This window comes from Rhinichthys klamathensis, unplaced genomic scaffold, assembly GCF_029890125.1.
Source record: "Rhinichthys klamathensis goyatoka isolate OS25496 unplaced genomic scaffold, OSU_Roscu_1.1 h1tg000605l_1, whole genome shotgun sequence".
In the NCBI taxonomy this organism is placed as follows: Eukaryota; Metazoa; Chordata; class Actinopteri; order Cypriniformes; family Leuciscidae; genus Rhinichthys; species Rhinichthys klamathensis.
In genome coordinates, this window is record NW_026607060.1 from 613160 (window position 1) to 626799 (window position 13640).

General features: G+C 42.3%; 1 protein-coding gene across 11 annotated transcripts in view; it reads right to left on the minus strand.

Moving 5' to 3' along the window:
• Positions 1 to 2709: 2709 nt before the first annotated feature.
• The window catches only part of caskin1 (CASK interacting protein 1), a 103998-nt gene continuing 93067 nt past the window's right edge, over positions 2710 to 13640 (minus strand). For 6 of the 11 annotated variants that reach the window (XM_056240672.1, XM_056240670.1, XM_056240671.1 and 3 more), the window contains 11 exons: positions 12306 to 12410; positions 11708 to 11823; positions 10796 to 10895; positions 10413 to 10516; positions 9092 to 9202; positions 8044 to 8145; positions 7555 to 7693; positions 6227 to 7422; positions 5340 to 6123; positions 4699 to 5230; positions 2710 to 4085 (listed from right to left, as the gene is read on the minus strand). In XM_056240672.1, coding sequence (XP_056096647.1) covers positions 3989 to 4085; positions 4699 to 5230; positions 5340 to 6123; positions 6227 to 7422; positions 7555 to 7693; positions 8044 to 8145; positions 9092 to 9202; positions 10413 to 10516; positions 10796 to 10895; positions 11708 to 11823; positions 12306 to 12410 — 3386 coding nt within the window. In that variant the 3' untranslated portion in view covers positions 2710 to 3988. The remainder of the gene's footprint in view (positions 4086 to 4698; positions 5231 to 5339; positions 6124 to 6226; positions 7423 to 7554; positions 7694 to 8043; positions 8146 to 9091; positions 9203 to 10412; positions 10517 to 10795; positions 10896 to 11707; positions 11824 to 12305; positions 12411 to 13640) is intronic. The other 5 variants (XM_056240680.1, XM_056240673.1, XM_056240675.1 and 2 more) reach the window with 3 other exon arrangements.

The following is a 13640-nucleotide window of genomic DNA, read 5'->3' on the forward strand; positions in this document are numbered from 1 at the left end:
CTTAAAGTGACAGTTCACCCAAAAAAAAAAAAAAAAAAAAAAAAATTCATGCTGTTCCAACCTTCTATGACATTTTCTTTTATTGAATATAAATCCCCATACAATGGAAGGTAATGGGCACCAAAACTGTTTGGTTATCAAAGTTTGTCAAAATATCTTTGTTCCACAGAAGTGAGTAAATTGATTGAAATTTCATTTTTCGGTGGACTATCCCTATAATGCGAAGGGTATTAGGTAAGTCGATGCTAAATTAAGACAAAAGGCATAACAACAGCTGCTATTTTGGATATCACAGTGCCTTTTAGTGGCATGGAGCTACTCAATCCAGCTCCACACAAATAGGACAACTATGGAAGTAATGAACAGATTCCAGCAGTGTTGTTCCCAAATCCCCCCCCCCCCCCCCCCCATTAAGCTTATGACAGGATGTGATGTTAAAAATGTTCAAATGCAAACTACCATAAAAAGTTTCTTGTATAAAATACATAAGACAGATTTTTAATGCTTGTATTGAGTGTACATGAGTCTTTTATACTCAGTCGCTATCTTTAACTCACACATAACGTGCCGTTGACTCCCTCTAGTGTCCTTAATGCACATTCAGTTATATCAAATAAATCTGTGAAGGGTTGTATGGCCCTTTGGTACAAGCTTGTAATGTTTTTTATTTTTTTGGACAAGTGCTCAGTATTATATATGTGAATTAATGAAACACTATGGTGTTAAGCAATTTCCAGCTGGCCTTGTTGGTGTTCAGTAATTGGACGGCTATGAGAGTGTTTTTATATAATGTTTATTTCGAGCAGGTGGCTGTTGATGCAGTCACTGCAAGCACACCACTGTTCCCAATGCCAGTCACAGCAGGTATCATACAAGTCAATGGCAGAACATCAACACAATATACAGCCTGCACACACTGAGCAGGGCAGATTTATTTCTTCTTCTTTTTTTTTTTCTGCAAATAGGATGGAATTGAAAACAGCTTTCATTATTAAATAACATCTTGCACCAACAACAAGTCTGACTTCAGTGTTTTCAGAATTTGAATAATTTCCATTGTTTTTTTTTTGTTCTCTGGTATTAAAAAAAGAAGCAAACATGACAATAAGAAACTGACAGAAATGAGAACTTTAAAGTGGAGAAATCAAGTAAAAAAAAAAAAAGAGGATGATTTCACAGTGACAAACATCCAGCTATATACACAGAAGAAGTGAAGACAGGGTTGTAACCACTCAATTAACACTGGATCGACACCCAGTCCTTTGAAGCGATAGGCATGATAAAGCTTTTATAAAAGCCATTCCCATGCCAGACATCTGCACTTTGTCCACAGAGCTGACCACAACAAAGAGGGATATAATTCTGAACATCTGGTGGACAAAAGCTGAGACCGGCCACATATCACATTGTTCAAACATGAAAGACAAAATAAAAAGAACTAAAGCAAGGCACATACATGTTTTAAAAAAACGTAACATTGCATAATATACAACTTATTTCATCTGAAGACATGGCAGTCAAAAAACTTGTCACAAAAAAGTTACCTTAAAAAAGAAAACTGGAGTTCTAAAAAAATGACCATTTACAATTCATTTAAAACCCTTTGAGCCAAGAAGACACTTTTGTCTCAAATATTAGCAGTTTCATCAACAAGCCCTCTTGATGCTGCATCATTAAATACTTTGTGAAAACATCTATAATAATCTCTGTTAATAACTTAAATATTACAAATATTCTTTTTTTTTTTTTTTTGAGAACCGGGGAAGGGATTAAGCATATGGAGCTACTGAAAGTGTGTAAAGCATTGTGGGACCTACACAACTATTTTTCTTGCTCATGTTCCCCTTCTTTCTTAAATTGCATTTAAGATCATTTTGATACTGTGACGATTCTAATAATGAGCAGACAGATTGTCATGGCAACAAATATGGTTAAGTAATGGGAGACTGAGTTTGCTGGCAATGAGATAATGACATTCAGAGGCTTGCAAGAGGTTTGGTGCTGTCATAACAGCAAACTGCCCTCACCATGAATGAGTGAACATGGCATCTGGAAACATCTCATGTCCACAGAGACCAAACTGTAAAAGCATCACTCATTCTACCCTCAATATGTCCCTGTAAAAGTCACCTAATGTGAGTCTCAGTGAATATGTTTAACCTACTGCTATGTTTTTCAGAATAAGTTATGGACCCAAGCTTAATTTGCATCTTGGACTAGCGCTATAACTTTGGTCATTAAGGAAATGTCTGTCTGGATGATACTGGGGGGAATGCAATACAAAGCAGGCACACCATGGTACATTCACACCCTTAAACAGCCACTGCGCAATGTGCTGAGTTTAGACTGCATGCAGGCTTCCAGTGGAAACACACCTGTCCAAGCTCACTGACCAGTGAGCATCAAGCTACAATAATGTTTGCAAAATCCTTGTTAGTTCACTACACTGTCAGTCCATAACACCTTACATGCATGTTTCTTTTCGATTGCTGTTTTATGCCACTCACAAACACACACATTTGCAACTTTCTCACTTTGTGCTTCCTGATGTCCCACCTTCCAAAAACCCCAACCATCACTGGACCTGTGTACCTCGCCTGTGTTTCTCAGGTCACTCATGTAGTAAAAGTCAACATGACTCTATTTACTTTCTTAATGCACAATCCTGGTCTTGTGAACAATTCATTGACACTTTATTCCTAAGTCTTAATCTTCACTTAGGGCGCGCAGGCTATTTCATAATGCTAATCAATAGCTAAATAGCTATTTTGGTATCCAGTACCTACTTTAAATTGCCAAAGAACAGAATCAAGTCCCATTGTACATTTTCTAGCATTTTCTGTATGGCCTGGAAATGCATTACATCATGGAAGTAAAATGGCTATTCACTTTGACTTCAAGGCCTACACTGTGTATCCCCTTTCTGCAGATGACTAAAGCATAGAGATGTCCAAGGATGAGGCCATGCCTCGCCAAATCAGAGCACACAGGCCCCTCCCTTCCCACAAGGCAATGCCTCTCACATGGACATCGGGCCTATCTCAGCTTGAACCTGTTTGCTTGTGTGTTAGCAGCACTGAGGTCACCTCTCACGTTAAGGCACACAGGACACTGCACATGATGAGGGCAAAGAAAAAGAGGGAAGGTGAAGGAAGAAGGCTGTGCAGGAGCAGGAATGTATGAGTTCACACAGGGAAAAAGTATATGGAAACATAAAGGGTCACAGCAGCAGCACAGAGCGGGAGCCCAGAGCAAGCACAGAGCAGGGGGTGAAACAGCCACTTCAGTCACTACATTCAACACAGCCCACAACACTCTTCAGCAGAGCACAGCCAAACATACAAGATGTTTAAGCCAGCCTTATTTTTTGTTTTGTTTTAAAACTTCATTATAGTCATAGAAAAATCCACATATCTGTCATCAAACTTTATAGATTTCTTAATGTTTCAACACTGTATGTACCATTGAACATGAAATAAAAACATAAAATATTTATATTTATATATATATATATAACTGTACTAATGCATGACTCTCACTATGAGATTTTTTTCTTTATAGATACAAACTTTCCTCATGCTTACAATGTACACATACCATACTATTATTTCATATACAATTATTGTTTTCATATTATTATTTTACTACTCATTGCTCATGGTAGATAGAGATATTCCATGGACAGAGAGTTGAGCTTCAAAACCCAACCTCTGCCTCTCCACCCTCTGCTCTGTCTTTGATGTTTAAAGCCCTGGATGGCCTTCTGCCCAGTCCTGAGGTACATCAACTCGGGTTTGTGCAAAACCAACTCGGAGGGAGAGAGGAGAGACGGGTGTTTCATGACAATGGGAAAGGAGCAGGAGAATAGGGGGTGAGAGGAGCAAGGGATGAGGACTAGAAAGGGGTAGGTGGGTATGTTGTTGGTCATTGTGCCCTTGTGCTCTCCCGGGGTCCTGAGGTTGTGCCACAGAGACACATGCTGTGCTCTTCACTCCAGCATGGCATCCAGCTGATCGGCCAGGTCATCGAACATGCTGCCAATGTCGTCTAGGATGCTCACTGTGCTCTTGTTTTCAGTCATTGAGCTGTGAATCAAAACAGACTTAAATATCTTTTAAAAATAAGAAAAAATGTAGCTGCAAGCAACAGTTGTGGGGTCAAAAAAGTCACATGCAAATTCAAAAGTCGAATAGATTTATTTGGTCAACACACCCCCAGTGGTGAATTTAAAAGAGAATAAATTCAAAAGCTATAAACAGATCTGCCTTTAGTTATCAAATTTGATCAGTTGATGTCGCTGTCACTAAAGGTAGGTGGTTTCCTCGCGGAGTCTCAATGATAGACTGCGTCAATACACAGAAGCCTTGCCAATATAAAGCCTCTTCAACTGTTCTGCTTTTTCATGTTTAAATTGGCTAACATGCTACAGGCAGTTTTGAAAAGAAAAATAATTAATTACTATAGAATTTTGGTACTCGCTGTATTTAGCACGATTTAGCAAAACTGCTTGAAGTCTGTTTCTTAATAACCACAGATGTAGACTCAAAACTGCTGAATAGATTTGAAGGACTTGAATTATATTTGTAACTACTTGAAAAGAAATATTAACCTCAGACTAGATGCCATAATAGACTAGATTCCTACTGGTCTGTTATGTCACTGATATCATACAATTTTTGCATGTTTCATGACACTCACTCTCTTTGCCCATCCTCCTTGATCTTCTCTTCTACTGCCAGCAGGGCCGCAGCCAGTGAGGCACTGGTCTCCTCTATCTTCTGGTGCATTGCATCTGCTGTCACTACCCCTGCGACACATGCTGATCCAGTTGAACTGTCCATGGATACCCCACTGATTGAGGAGCGAGGGGGCTTCACAGGTGGGGGTGTAGGGGTGGGGGTTGGGGGAGTTTGGGGCGTCTGTGGGGTTTGGGGTGTCTGAGGTGTCTGTGGGGTGTGAGGAGACTGAGGTGTGTGTGGGGTGTGAGGAGACTGAGGTGTGTGTGGGGTCTGCGCACTCAAAGCTAGTGGGGTTGTAGCCTTGACAGGGTGGTTGGTCTGGGCAGAAGCTGTACTGGCCATTCTGGTGATAGTCTGCTTGGCTGGAGAGGGTGTGGGAGTGGGATTAGGTGTCGCATTTAAAGACTGCAGAACATTTTTGGATGGTTTGGGAGCTGTGGGAGGAGGTGTAGGTTTTGGTGAAATCGGAGGAGGTACTTTCTTTCCTTCAACTGTAAATAGAATAGAAAAGAGATAGGAAGAGAGACGGGAAGAGAGACTGACTGAGCGGACTTTGATTCAACAAGGTTTAAACGTTACAAGGCTTTACGGGATACTCACATAATTGTGTAAAGACAGGGCAAGTGAAAGGCCCGCACTGTGTAGTACCTGGGCTGCCAGGTGCCCCAGTTGGTCCAGGAAATGGGGCTTTCTTGGTGATGGCAGCCGGTGGTCCTTGTTTCTTTATGTGCTGGGCCAGAACAGGTTTGGGAGACACTGGAGGCTTGACAGACTTACGAGGGGCACTCTCAGTGACATGGCCTTCCAGGTCTGGACTGTCCCGACGGGGCGAGTTCTCAGGATGTTCCTGTGACCGGGGCTGCTCTGAAACGGTCACCTCTGACACAGGGCGTCTTTTAATGGTGCCAGTCCCATTCTCATATGGTACGTGCATCTGCCCATCCTGTTGGTCCTCTCCATCTTTGTCTTTGCTTTTGGGGCGGCGCTTAACCGTATTTGACTCTGTGAGCAGGAACTTGGTGCCATTTGGCTGCTGCTTGGTGCTCTGGACCCTCCTTTTCAGCGAGTCTGTGGCATCCACACATGAAAGGTCTTCCTGGGGTAAAGAGTATGACATTTCTAGGCCCTCCTCAGCCTCATCCTTTCCCTGTCTGGGTCTTTGTTTGATGGTAAGGTTTCCATCCTCAGCAAACGGAAGGTTCTCTGCTGAACTCCCACTAGAGCTTGGTTGGGGTTCAGTGCGTTGTCTATCCTGGACTGGCTCTGGTCCTCGCTTAGCAGCTGCTACTAACTCAGTGACAGGCCCACTAATGGTCCTGCGGCGGTTCACTACTTCCCCATCCAGTCCAATGGCATCACGCTGCTTTGTTCCAGCAGAACCCACCTGTAGAGAAACAACCATGTTTTACTACGACAGATTTTGCTAACAGACATTTTTATGAAAAATGCTGAGTATCATCCCAAGGGGGTACTGACAATCACCTTACCTGCAGATAGTGACCTGCAGATTTCTGTGAAGCAAGACCCTTGGCACCCCCACCAATAGAGGACATTTCCAACATGGCCGCAATGCTCCTCACAGTTCCTGCACTGCCTGTGTCTACAGTGCCACCCAGGTCACTAGCACGTCTTTGTGGTTGATAGGGAACATCCAAAAGAGGTCCACTGCTTGTCTCCTTGGGTACTTCAGCCAGATTACTGCTGGAGCTTGAGATAGCCGAACTAGAGCGTTTAGGGGGAGGTGGAGGAGGACCTTTCTTCTTCTGCCTGAGTGCAAATGACTGGCTTCGGTTGACATTCTTTTCTGCCTGCCCTTTCATTGAGTTGCTGCGACCCACCCGGTGCTGTACTGTTGCATACTTTCCTCCTGAATCTGTCACATTCAGTTCGTCGCGCTCCTGCTCACCATCAGACAAAGCATATCGATTCAGGCTGTGGGCACGTTTCTTAGGCAGACCATACTCATCGCAAGCTTCGTCGCCATCTGGTGGCAGGCACAGGAGTGGCACTAAGACAGCAGCTCCTTGGGGTGCTGCTTCCATGGTTTCCACAGGCTGGGCAGCTGGGTGTGGATGGGTCATTTGAGTGGGGGATTGGGGGTGAGCACGAGGTGTCATGGGCTTCTCTGTCTGCTGGAGCAGCTGAGGACTAGGTTTTGGTTTACCTGGTGGGTTGCTCATCGTTTGTGAGGCAGGAGGCTTCATTTTGGTGGGTGTTTGTGGTGGAGTATAGGGTGGTCCTGCACCTTGGGGATAAGACTGACGTGGTTTTGGCTGCGCCGATGAGACACTTCTCTGGCCTCCTTGGCTGCTCTGGCGCATAGTACGTGCCTCCTTTCTGGGTGGCCCGCTAGGCTCCTCTGTGTCTCGGCTCTTATTCATGCTGTTCTCATGCAGACTGCGGGCTCGGTGCTGTGCTCCCAGACCACTGTTAGTTCTCACCTCTGTGCCGTCCTGCACATCTGCAGGGTGTTTAAGAGCTGCCTGTAACTCCCCGCTCAGTTCACTGTCCTGGAAAGTGCTCAATTTAGGAGACATACACTCTACGCTGTCATGGGGTGGGCTCTCAATTGCCATCACCTCCTGAGCGGCTGGGGGCTTTTTACGCAATGCGTTACGACCATCAGAGCCCTTCTGGATCTCTGCCAGCTTCTTCACTGCAAGCATAAGCTTCTTCTGGTGTCCTACGCAAATTTGGTTAGAGAAGTACTGTAAACCAACATGGCCTATGCACTTTGGTAAAAAAAGAGAAGTTTTATGTGTAATCATTTTGAAGTACTTAAAGATTATGGATCCCAGTCCACTGTCTATCTTACCAAGTTTTGTAATGCCAATCTCCTGAAGGTCCTCCCACGTAATGTCAGTGATAAAGTCAATGTTCTCGTAGCCATTTTTGACTAAAATTTGGTGATATTGGCTCAACCCAATCATGGATAACCATTCTCCAAGACTCGCCTACAGATTAAATACATATAAAAACAAATTACATCTGGATGCGTGTGTATGTGTGTGTTCAGGTAATCCTACGTTCTGGGGACAAAATAGTAATACCAGGAATGTTATATCTTGTGGGGACATTTTTTGGTCCCCATTAGGAAACAGCTTTTAAATCATCCTAAACTATGTATTTTGAAAATGTTAAAATGCAGGAAGTTTTTTGTAAGGGTTGTGTTTAGGATTAGGGTATCTATACAGATTGTACGGGTACTGTATAAAAATCATTACCGGTACGTCTATGGAAAGTCCCCATAAAACATGGAAACCCAATGTGTGTTTGTGTGTGTATCTGCACTTGTTAAACTCACCGGTTTTTGATCTGGCAGCCACTCATTAACACTGAGCTTATTTATCTCCGAGGTTATCTTCTTTCGATGTCCTGGTTTGGTTACTCCAATAGCTGTTAAATCCTGAAAATACATATAGGAGTCCCAGAAACCATCAGATCCATAACCAATCACATTCAAGAACCCCAAGATCTTTGTACACACACACTAAACCAAGTGGCGCATATTCTATAAACATTACATTACATATACACAAAAAAGATGATAGAAGCTGATGAAAAAAAATGGGAAAGGGAAAATAATAAAATAATACCAGGAGCAAGTGAGGAAAAGAAGCCTTTTCAGAGTACCCCCAAACTCAATCATATAAACATATCCTAATTGAGCATGTCCATGGTGTTTCAACAAAATACCCCTGTTAATTCTGCTTTCAGCAATAATAATATCTATATCTCATGAAGGCAGTGGTTTAATGTAATTAAGTATGGCAGATGAGTTTGCTTCCAGGAATTCTAATTGCTCAAAGATTAATTTCAGTTTTAGTAACAATTTAGTTTAGTTCAATTTAGTAAAAGATTTGCACTCCATTATGAAAATTCATGAAATTACCATTAATAGTAAAATATTTGCAAATGAAAAAAGCATGTGATTAAATGCTTTAATTTTAATTATATGCACATAAATACATAGCTCACAAGAGCATGTACATATGCTTAAGTTATTATGTGGGTAATCAAGATACCAACATAACATAATAGGAAACACATTTAATAACCACAACAGCAACAATGTCTGGGGGGTTTTCTGGGTAAGATATTTCCATCCTTTGTCACGAGTCTCATAAAGCCTGTGTGAGCCATGCCCATGGCTTTATGTGCTTCAGATCAGAATCATTGCAAGCCATTTCACTTAAAAATCCAAGGAGTTTGTTGGTTGATTCGTTTTTATCTTCTGACTTAGAAGATGCTTTTCTGTGCTTTGGGTGGGTCTGTGAGTGTTACATTTAGGGAAGAGGGGAGTGACGTAAATAGTTTAGGGTGGCTTAAGGAGGTGGGGGGGGGACTCTTACCTCTGGGGTCATTCGGCTAATTGTAGGAATGTCATAGCCGGCGCTGATGAAGTTTGGAGCGTAGACCTGCAGCTGAAATTCACTCAGCCATTCGATAACAGCCTCTGAGCTCTAGAAGAGAAGATAGGTGGCAGTCTATCACTGTTTGGGTCTCGTGGCTCAAGATGGACCAGACCCCAGGTCAACAAATGAGCCAATGACCAATGTCACAGCTTCACTTAACTTTATAAGTTCATAAATAATTAAAAAGTCCACCCTACTTTTTTGTATTAAATTGGACTAATTGCTCTTAGTCCAGTATTACTGCTCTGGCAACAAGGGACAAAGCTTTAGCAAATAAGGACTCTCCTTTGTGAACCAAAGGGTTCAGCTTTTAAAAAGTAGTGGCCATACAGTTTCTGCTTTGGGATGCCATTTCCCTCGAAGTAGGAGGATGTACTGTAAACTCTGTGTAGGGGAGGCAAAAAGGGAGTTGGGCAGCAGAGAAAATAGGGCTGTTTTGAACAGATGGCCCTTAGTCCACAAGTCCAGCATGGAGCAGCTCTACTCAGCAGCTCAAAAGTCCTGCTGGGAAAGATATGGCAGCCACATTTCTCTGTTATATGACTAAATGGCGGAATTTCCGATATCAGCTGATTGTAAAAATGACATCAAAAACTGCGAGGGTCAGTTATGCATTACCAATTTGCAACATACAATGTAATTTAATGAGATAAAGGATAAATAATACCTATACTGTGTCATATTTTGTTGGTATTGTGTTAAAAAAAATTTATCTAGAAAAATATCAGTGTAATAATCTCATTTCCCTATAGCTCTAACTGTTCTTCAAGTCTCAATATAGGCAGACTAAATCTTGATCCTGCTCCAATTACCATATCACTCCACATTTAAATCACACGTCTACATTGTTGGGTACTCTCTGAAAAGAAATCAAAAGGTGAAAATTACTGAAAAAAAGGCCAAAAGAAATTTGGAATGGACTTTAAAATGTAGCAAAGAAAATGAAATGAATGATCAGAAAACATCACAGTGAAAGGAATCGCTGTCAAAATTGGACAACAGTATCAGGCAGAGCGGCTGACAGAAGCCTGAAGCTGAGGACAGCGTGCAAGGAAGCCTGCGGAAAAGCCCACTCACCGTGTCCTGACGACAACCGAGAGCGTGTAATACCGATGAGGCCAGCTGTGAGAGGAAGTGCTGGGAAAGCATCCTGGATGTGCAGATGTGAGTGCGTCTATATGTATGTGTGTGTGTGAGAGTGTATGCTTGTTTGAGGAAAGGTAACGGGACAGTGTGTTTTGAGTAGGAGCCTCCTTACCTTCCCCTCAGGCAGCGCCTCCCCTTTCTTCTGGGACACTGCCTCCCCATACGGCTGCTCATGGAGTGGACAGCTTGACAAACTCTGACTGCGTGAGGAAGATCCTAGAAGGACCATGAGATCATTCATACACATTGGAGCATTGCTATTACACAACCAATCCCTGTTATGTTTTTTGACTAACTACTCCTTTAGCCAATCAGATCTTTGTGATGCTCCCACCCACAGCAATTAGTGCAACCATCTGGCACAAAAAAAGGAGCCAAGTCTCTTATTTGTGAAAAAAAACCAAAAAAAAAACATTTTGGATGGAGAGACTTCTTTGTGACAAGATGCTCTCATATGAAATCTTTTCAAAAGAGTCATTTGAAATTCCCACTAACCTTTGTTGCTGGAAGCATGAGAAGGGTGTTCCAAAGACTTCGTCTGCTCCAGCAGGTGTTCTTTAGCTTTGGCAGACTGTGATAAAACCGTGGCCAGAAGCTACAGGATAAACAAAGCTCATCAGATCAAGAAATAACATACAAATATCAATGCAGACTATACAAATTGGACCTCAAGTGCACCCCCTTATTAAAGAACAAAGCTTCGCGAGACTGAGTAACAGGTTCTTCTCTGATGTATTAAAGGTCCTGCTGGAAAATTCAGCTAAAACCATCTCCTCAAGGTAGCTGGTTGAAGCTGATTATTTATTAGTCAGGTCCAAGCTGATTTAGGTGCTACCAGCTAATGGGGTTAAGGTCGACCTCATAAACCACCTTGGTCAACCTGGTTAGGGCTGGTAGATTCGTTTGTTGGGAGGTCTTTTAAGGTGGTTAGATGGTCCAAGCAGGTTTAGTTGGACTGCTAGCTGCTAGGGTCAAGGTCGACCTTGTAAATCAACTTGATCCACCTTATTTGGTCTGGAAGACTAGATGGTAGCTGGTTTTAAATGTTTTCTAGCTGGAGCTGAAGCTCATTATTTTTGTTTTTTAATCCATTCAAGCTGGTTCAGGTGTACTACCAGGAAATGGGCACAAGGTTGGCCTTGAAGATCATCTTGGGCTGGTAAGGGCTTGTAGATGAGCTTGGCTGAGCTGGAAAAATTCCAAAACAAAACTGAACTTGACAAGGCTGTTCATCTAAGGATGTTATGACCTGTTTTTTTTTCCCAGAGATTCTAATACATCTAGTAATACTGGCAATAGATAAGAGGCTACTAAAATGAATGACAAACAACAAATAAGGCAGTTCTTTCAGGTATCTTCTCAAAACCACAATTGAGGTTGAGTCACTTTGCATGTCAGACAGCTCACCTTGACTCCCTCTGCCTGTGCGTGAAGGATATTGCTGCTGCCTGCGCTCTGTCCACTACCAGAGGATCGGGCACTGGCCACACTCCCTGAACTGCCCATACTGCTGCGGTCTCCACCTGGAACAACAACCCCCCAGCAAACACATACACAAACACAGTCAGCCCCATTGGACCATACCACCACGATTGCTCCAATCACACCACTATGAACTTCCTCTCTGCAATGCACTGATCTGATACACGGGATGGCAGAGACTTACATAACAATGGTGAAAGACCAGGTGATTGATGGACACAAGACGTTAGCATAGTCACAAATACAAACACACTCAGGCCCACACTGCATTCATTGAAAATGCAGTTTGCCACAGGGCTACAGACACATCTGTGGATTGTCTCTACGTGTGCTCTTGAGGGAACGATTCCACGGATGTTACTGTAACAGAGCGAATGAGAGCCTTTCAATGCGCCTACACGCCTGCAACTGAGGAGGTTTCTGAGGTCAGGCGTACAGCAGCTGCACCAGGAGCGTGGCAAAGCAGGAGGAGTCATGAGAGAAGAGGAAGAGGAGGACGAGGAAGGGGCAGTCCTGCTGTTACCTGCCACAGGCTTGCGCAGCACCCAGATCTCTTCGCTGCTGCCGCCCTGGGGACCACCGGCTGGGGTGGGTGAGCCATGTGGACTGGAGTCTGAGCCGCGAGAACCTTTAACACAGAAACCACCATTAACTGCGCCCTGGCTTGGCCACCTGCCCGGGATCAGAGGTTTTCTGGACAGGTCAGTTAACTATATGTATGTGCTTTAGCAGTCTGTTTGACCACAAACCTCACTCTCTCTCTTTCAAACACACACACAAGGCAATCACGCATATATATATATACACTGTATATCTAACACAAATATATATGAACATTTATATACAGAGGTACATGAAATATATAAGAAGAAACATGTACTGTATATATGCGTATATACATATATATATGCCTTGATTTACATACACATAGGTAAAACATATATAATATATACAGAGATATATGATTATATATGTAAATAGGTTTAACAACAAGAGGAGTTGCAGTGCATTACAGGAGCATAGTTCATTAGGGACTCCAAAGACAGCAAACCACAAGTGTACGTAAATGTGCTTAAATACAAATAAATGCAATAACATCTTATGGTAATGGTCTCTAATCATTGAAGAGAGACAGTCTCACCAGACTATAATGTTGTTAAAGGAATAATTCACCTAAAGATGAAAATTCTGCCATCGTTTTTTCAGCCCCCTGTTGTTACAAAACTGTGTGATTTTCTTTTGTGAACACAAAATAAGATATTTTTCTAAAACTGTTTTTGTCCATACAATGAATGAGTTGTTTTTGGACTCCACTGACTTTCATTGTATGAAAAAAAAAAGAATATATATTTTTTAATGTTCCACAGAAGAAAAAACTGGCACAACATAATGGTGAGTAAATTATGACAGAATTTTAACTGCCCCTTTAGGTTTGTTTTACGATTCCCAGGCCCAGACAGAATGTGCAGATTTGTTTTGCTGTTTTTAAGAGAAAATCAGCATAATTCTTCAAAATGGATTTAAACATTTTATAGGAAGTGAGCAGGAAATAAAATAGATTAGTCAAAATATTTTGCTATGTCCACCATTCAAATTCTGCTGGACACAGATTCCATGTGGGCCTGATGATTACTGATCATTTAGAACTAAAACAGACATATTTATATTACAATTTATACGGTGATCTAGAGAACATAAGAATATCTTCATGCTCCGTACCGATATCAAAGTTTGGTTTGATACACATCGCTGAAAGGATCAGAGTTAGTATGAATGGACAGATCAGTAGAGTTGAGACGAAGGAGAGTTGAAACAGACAGATGTTCAGTGACGGACAAATGGCTGTGCAGAGATGCAG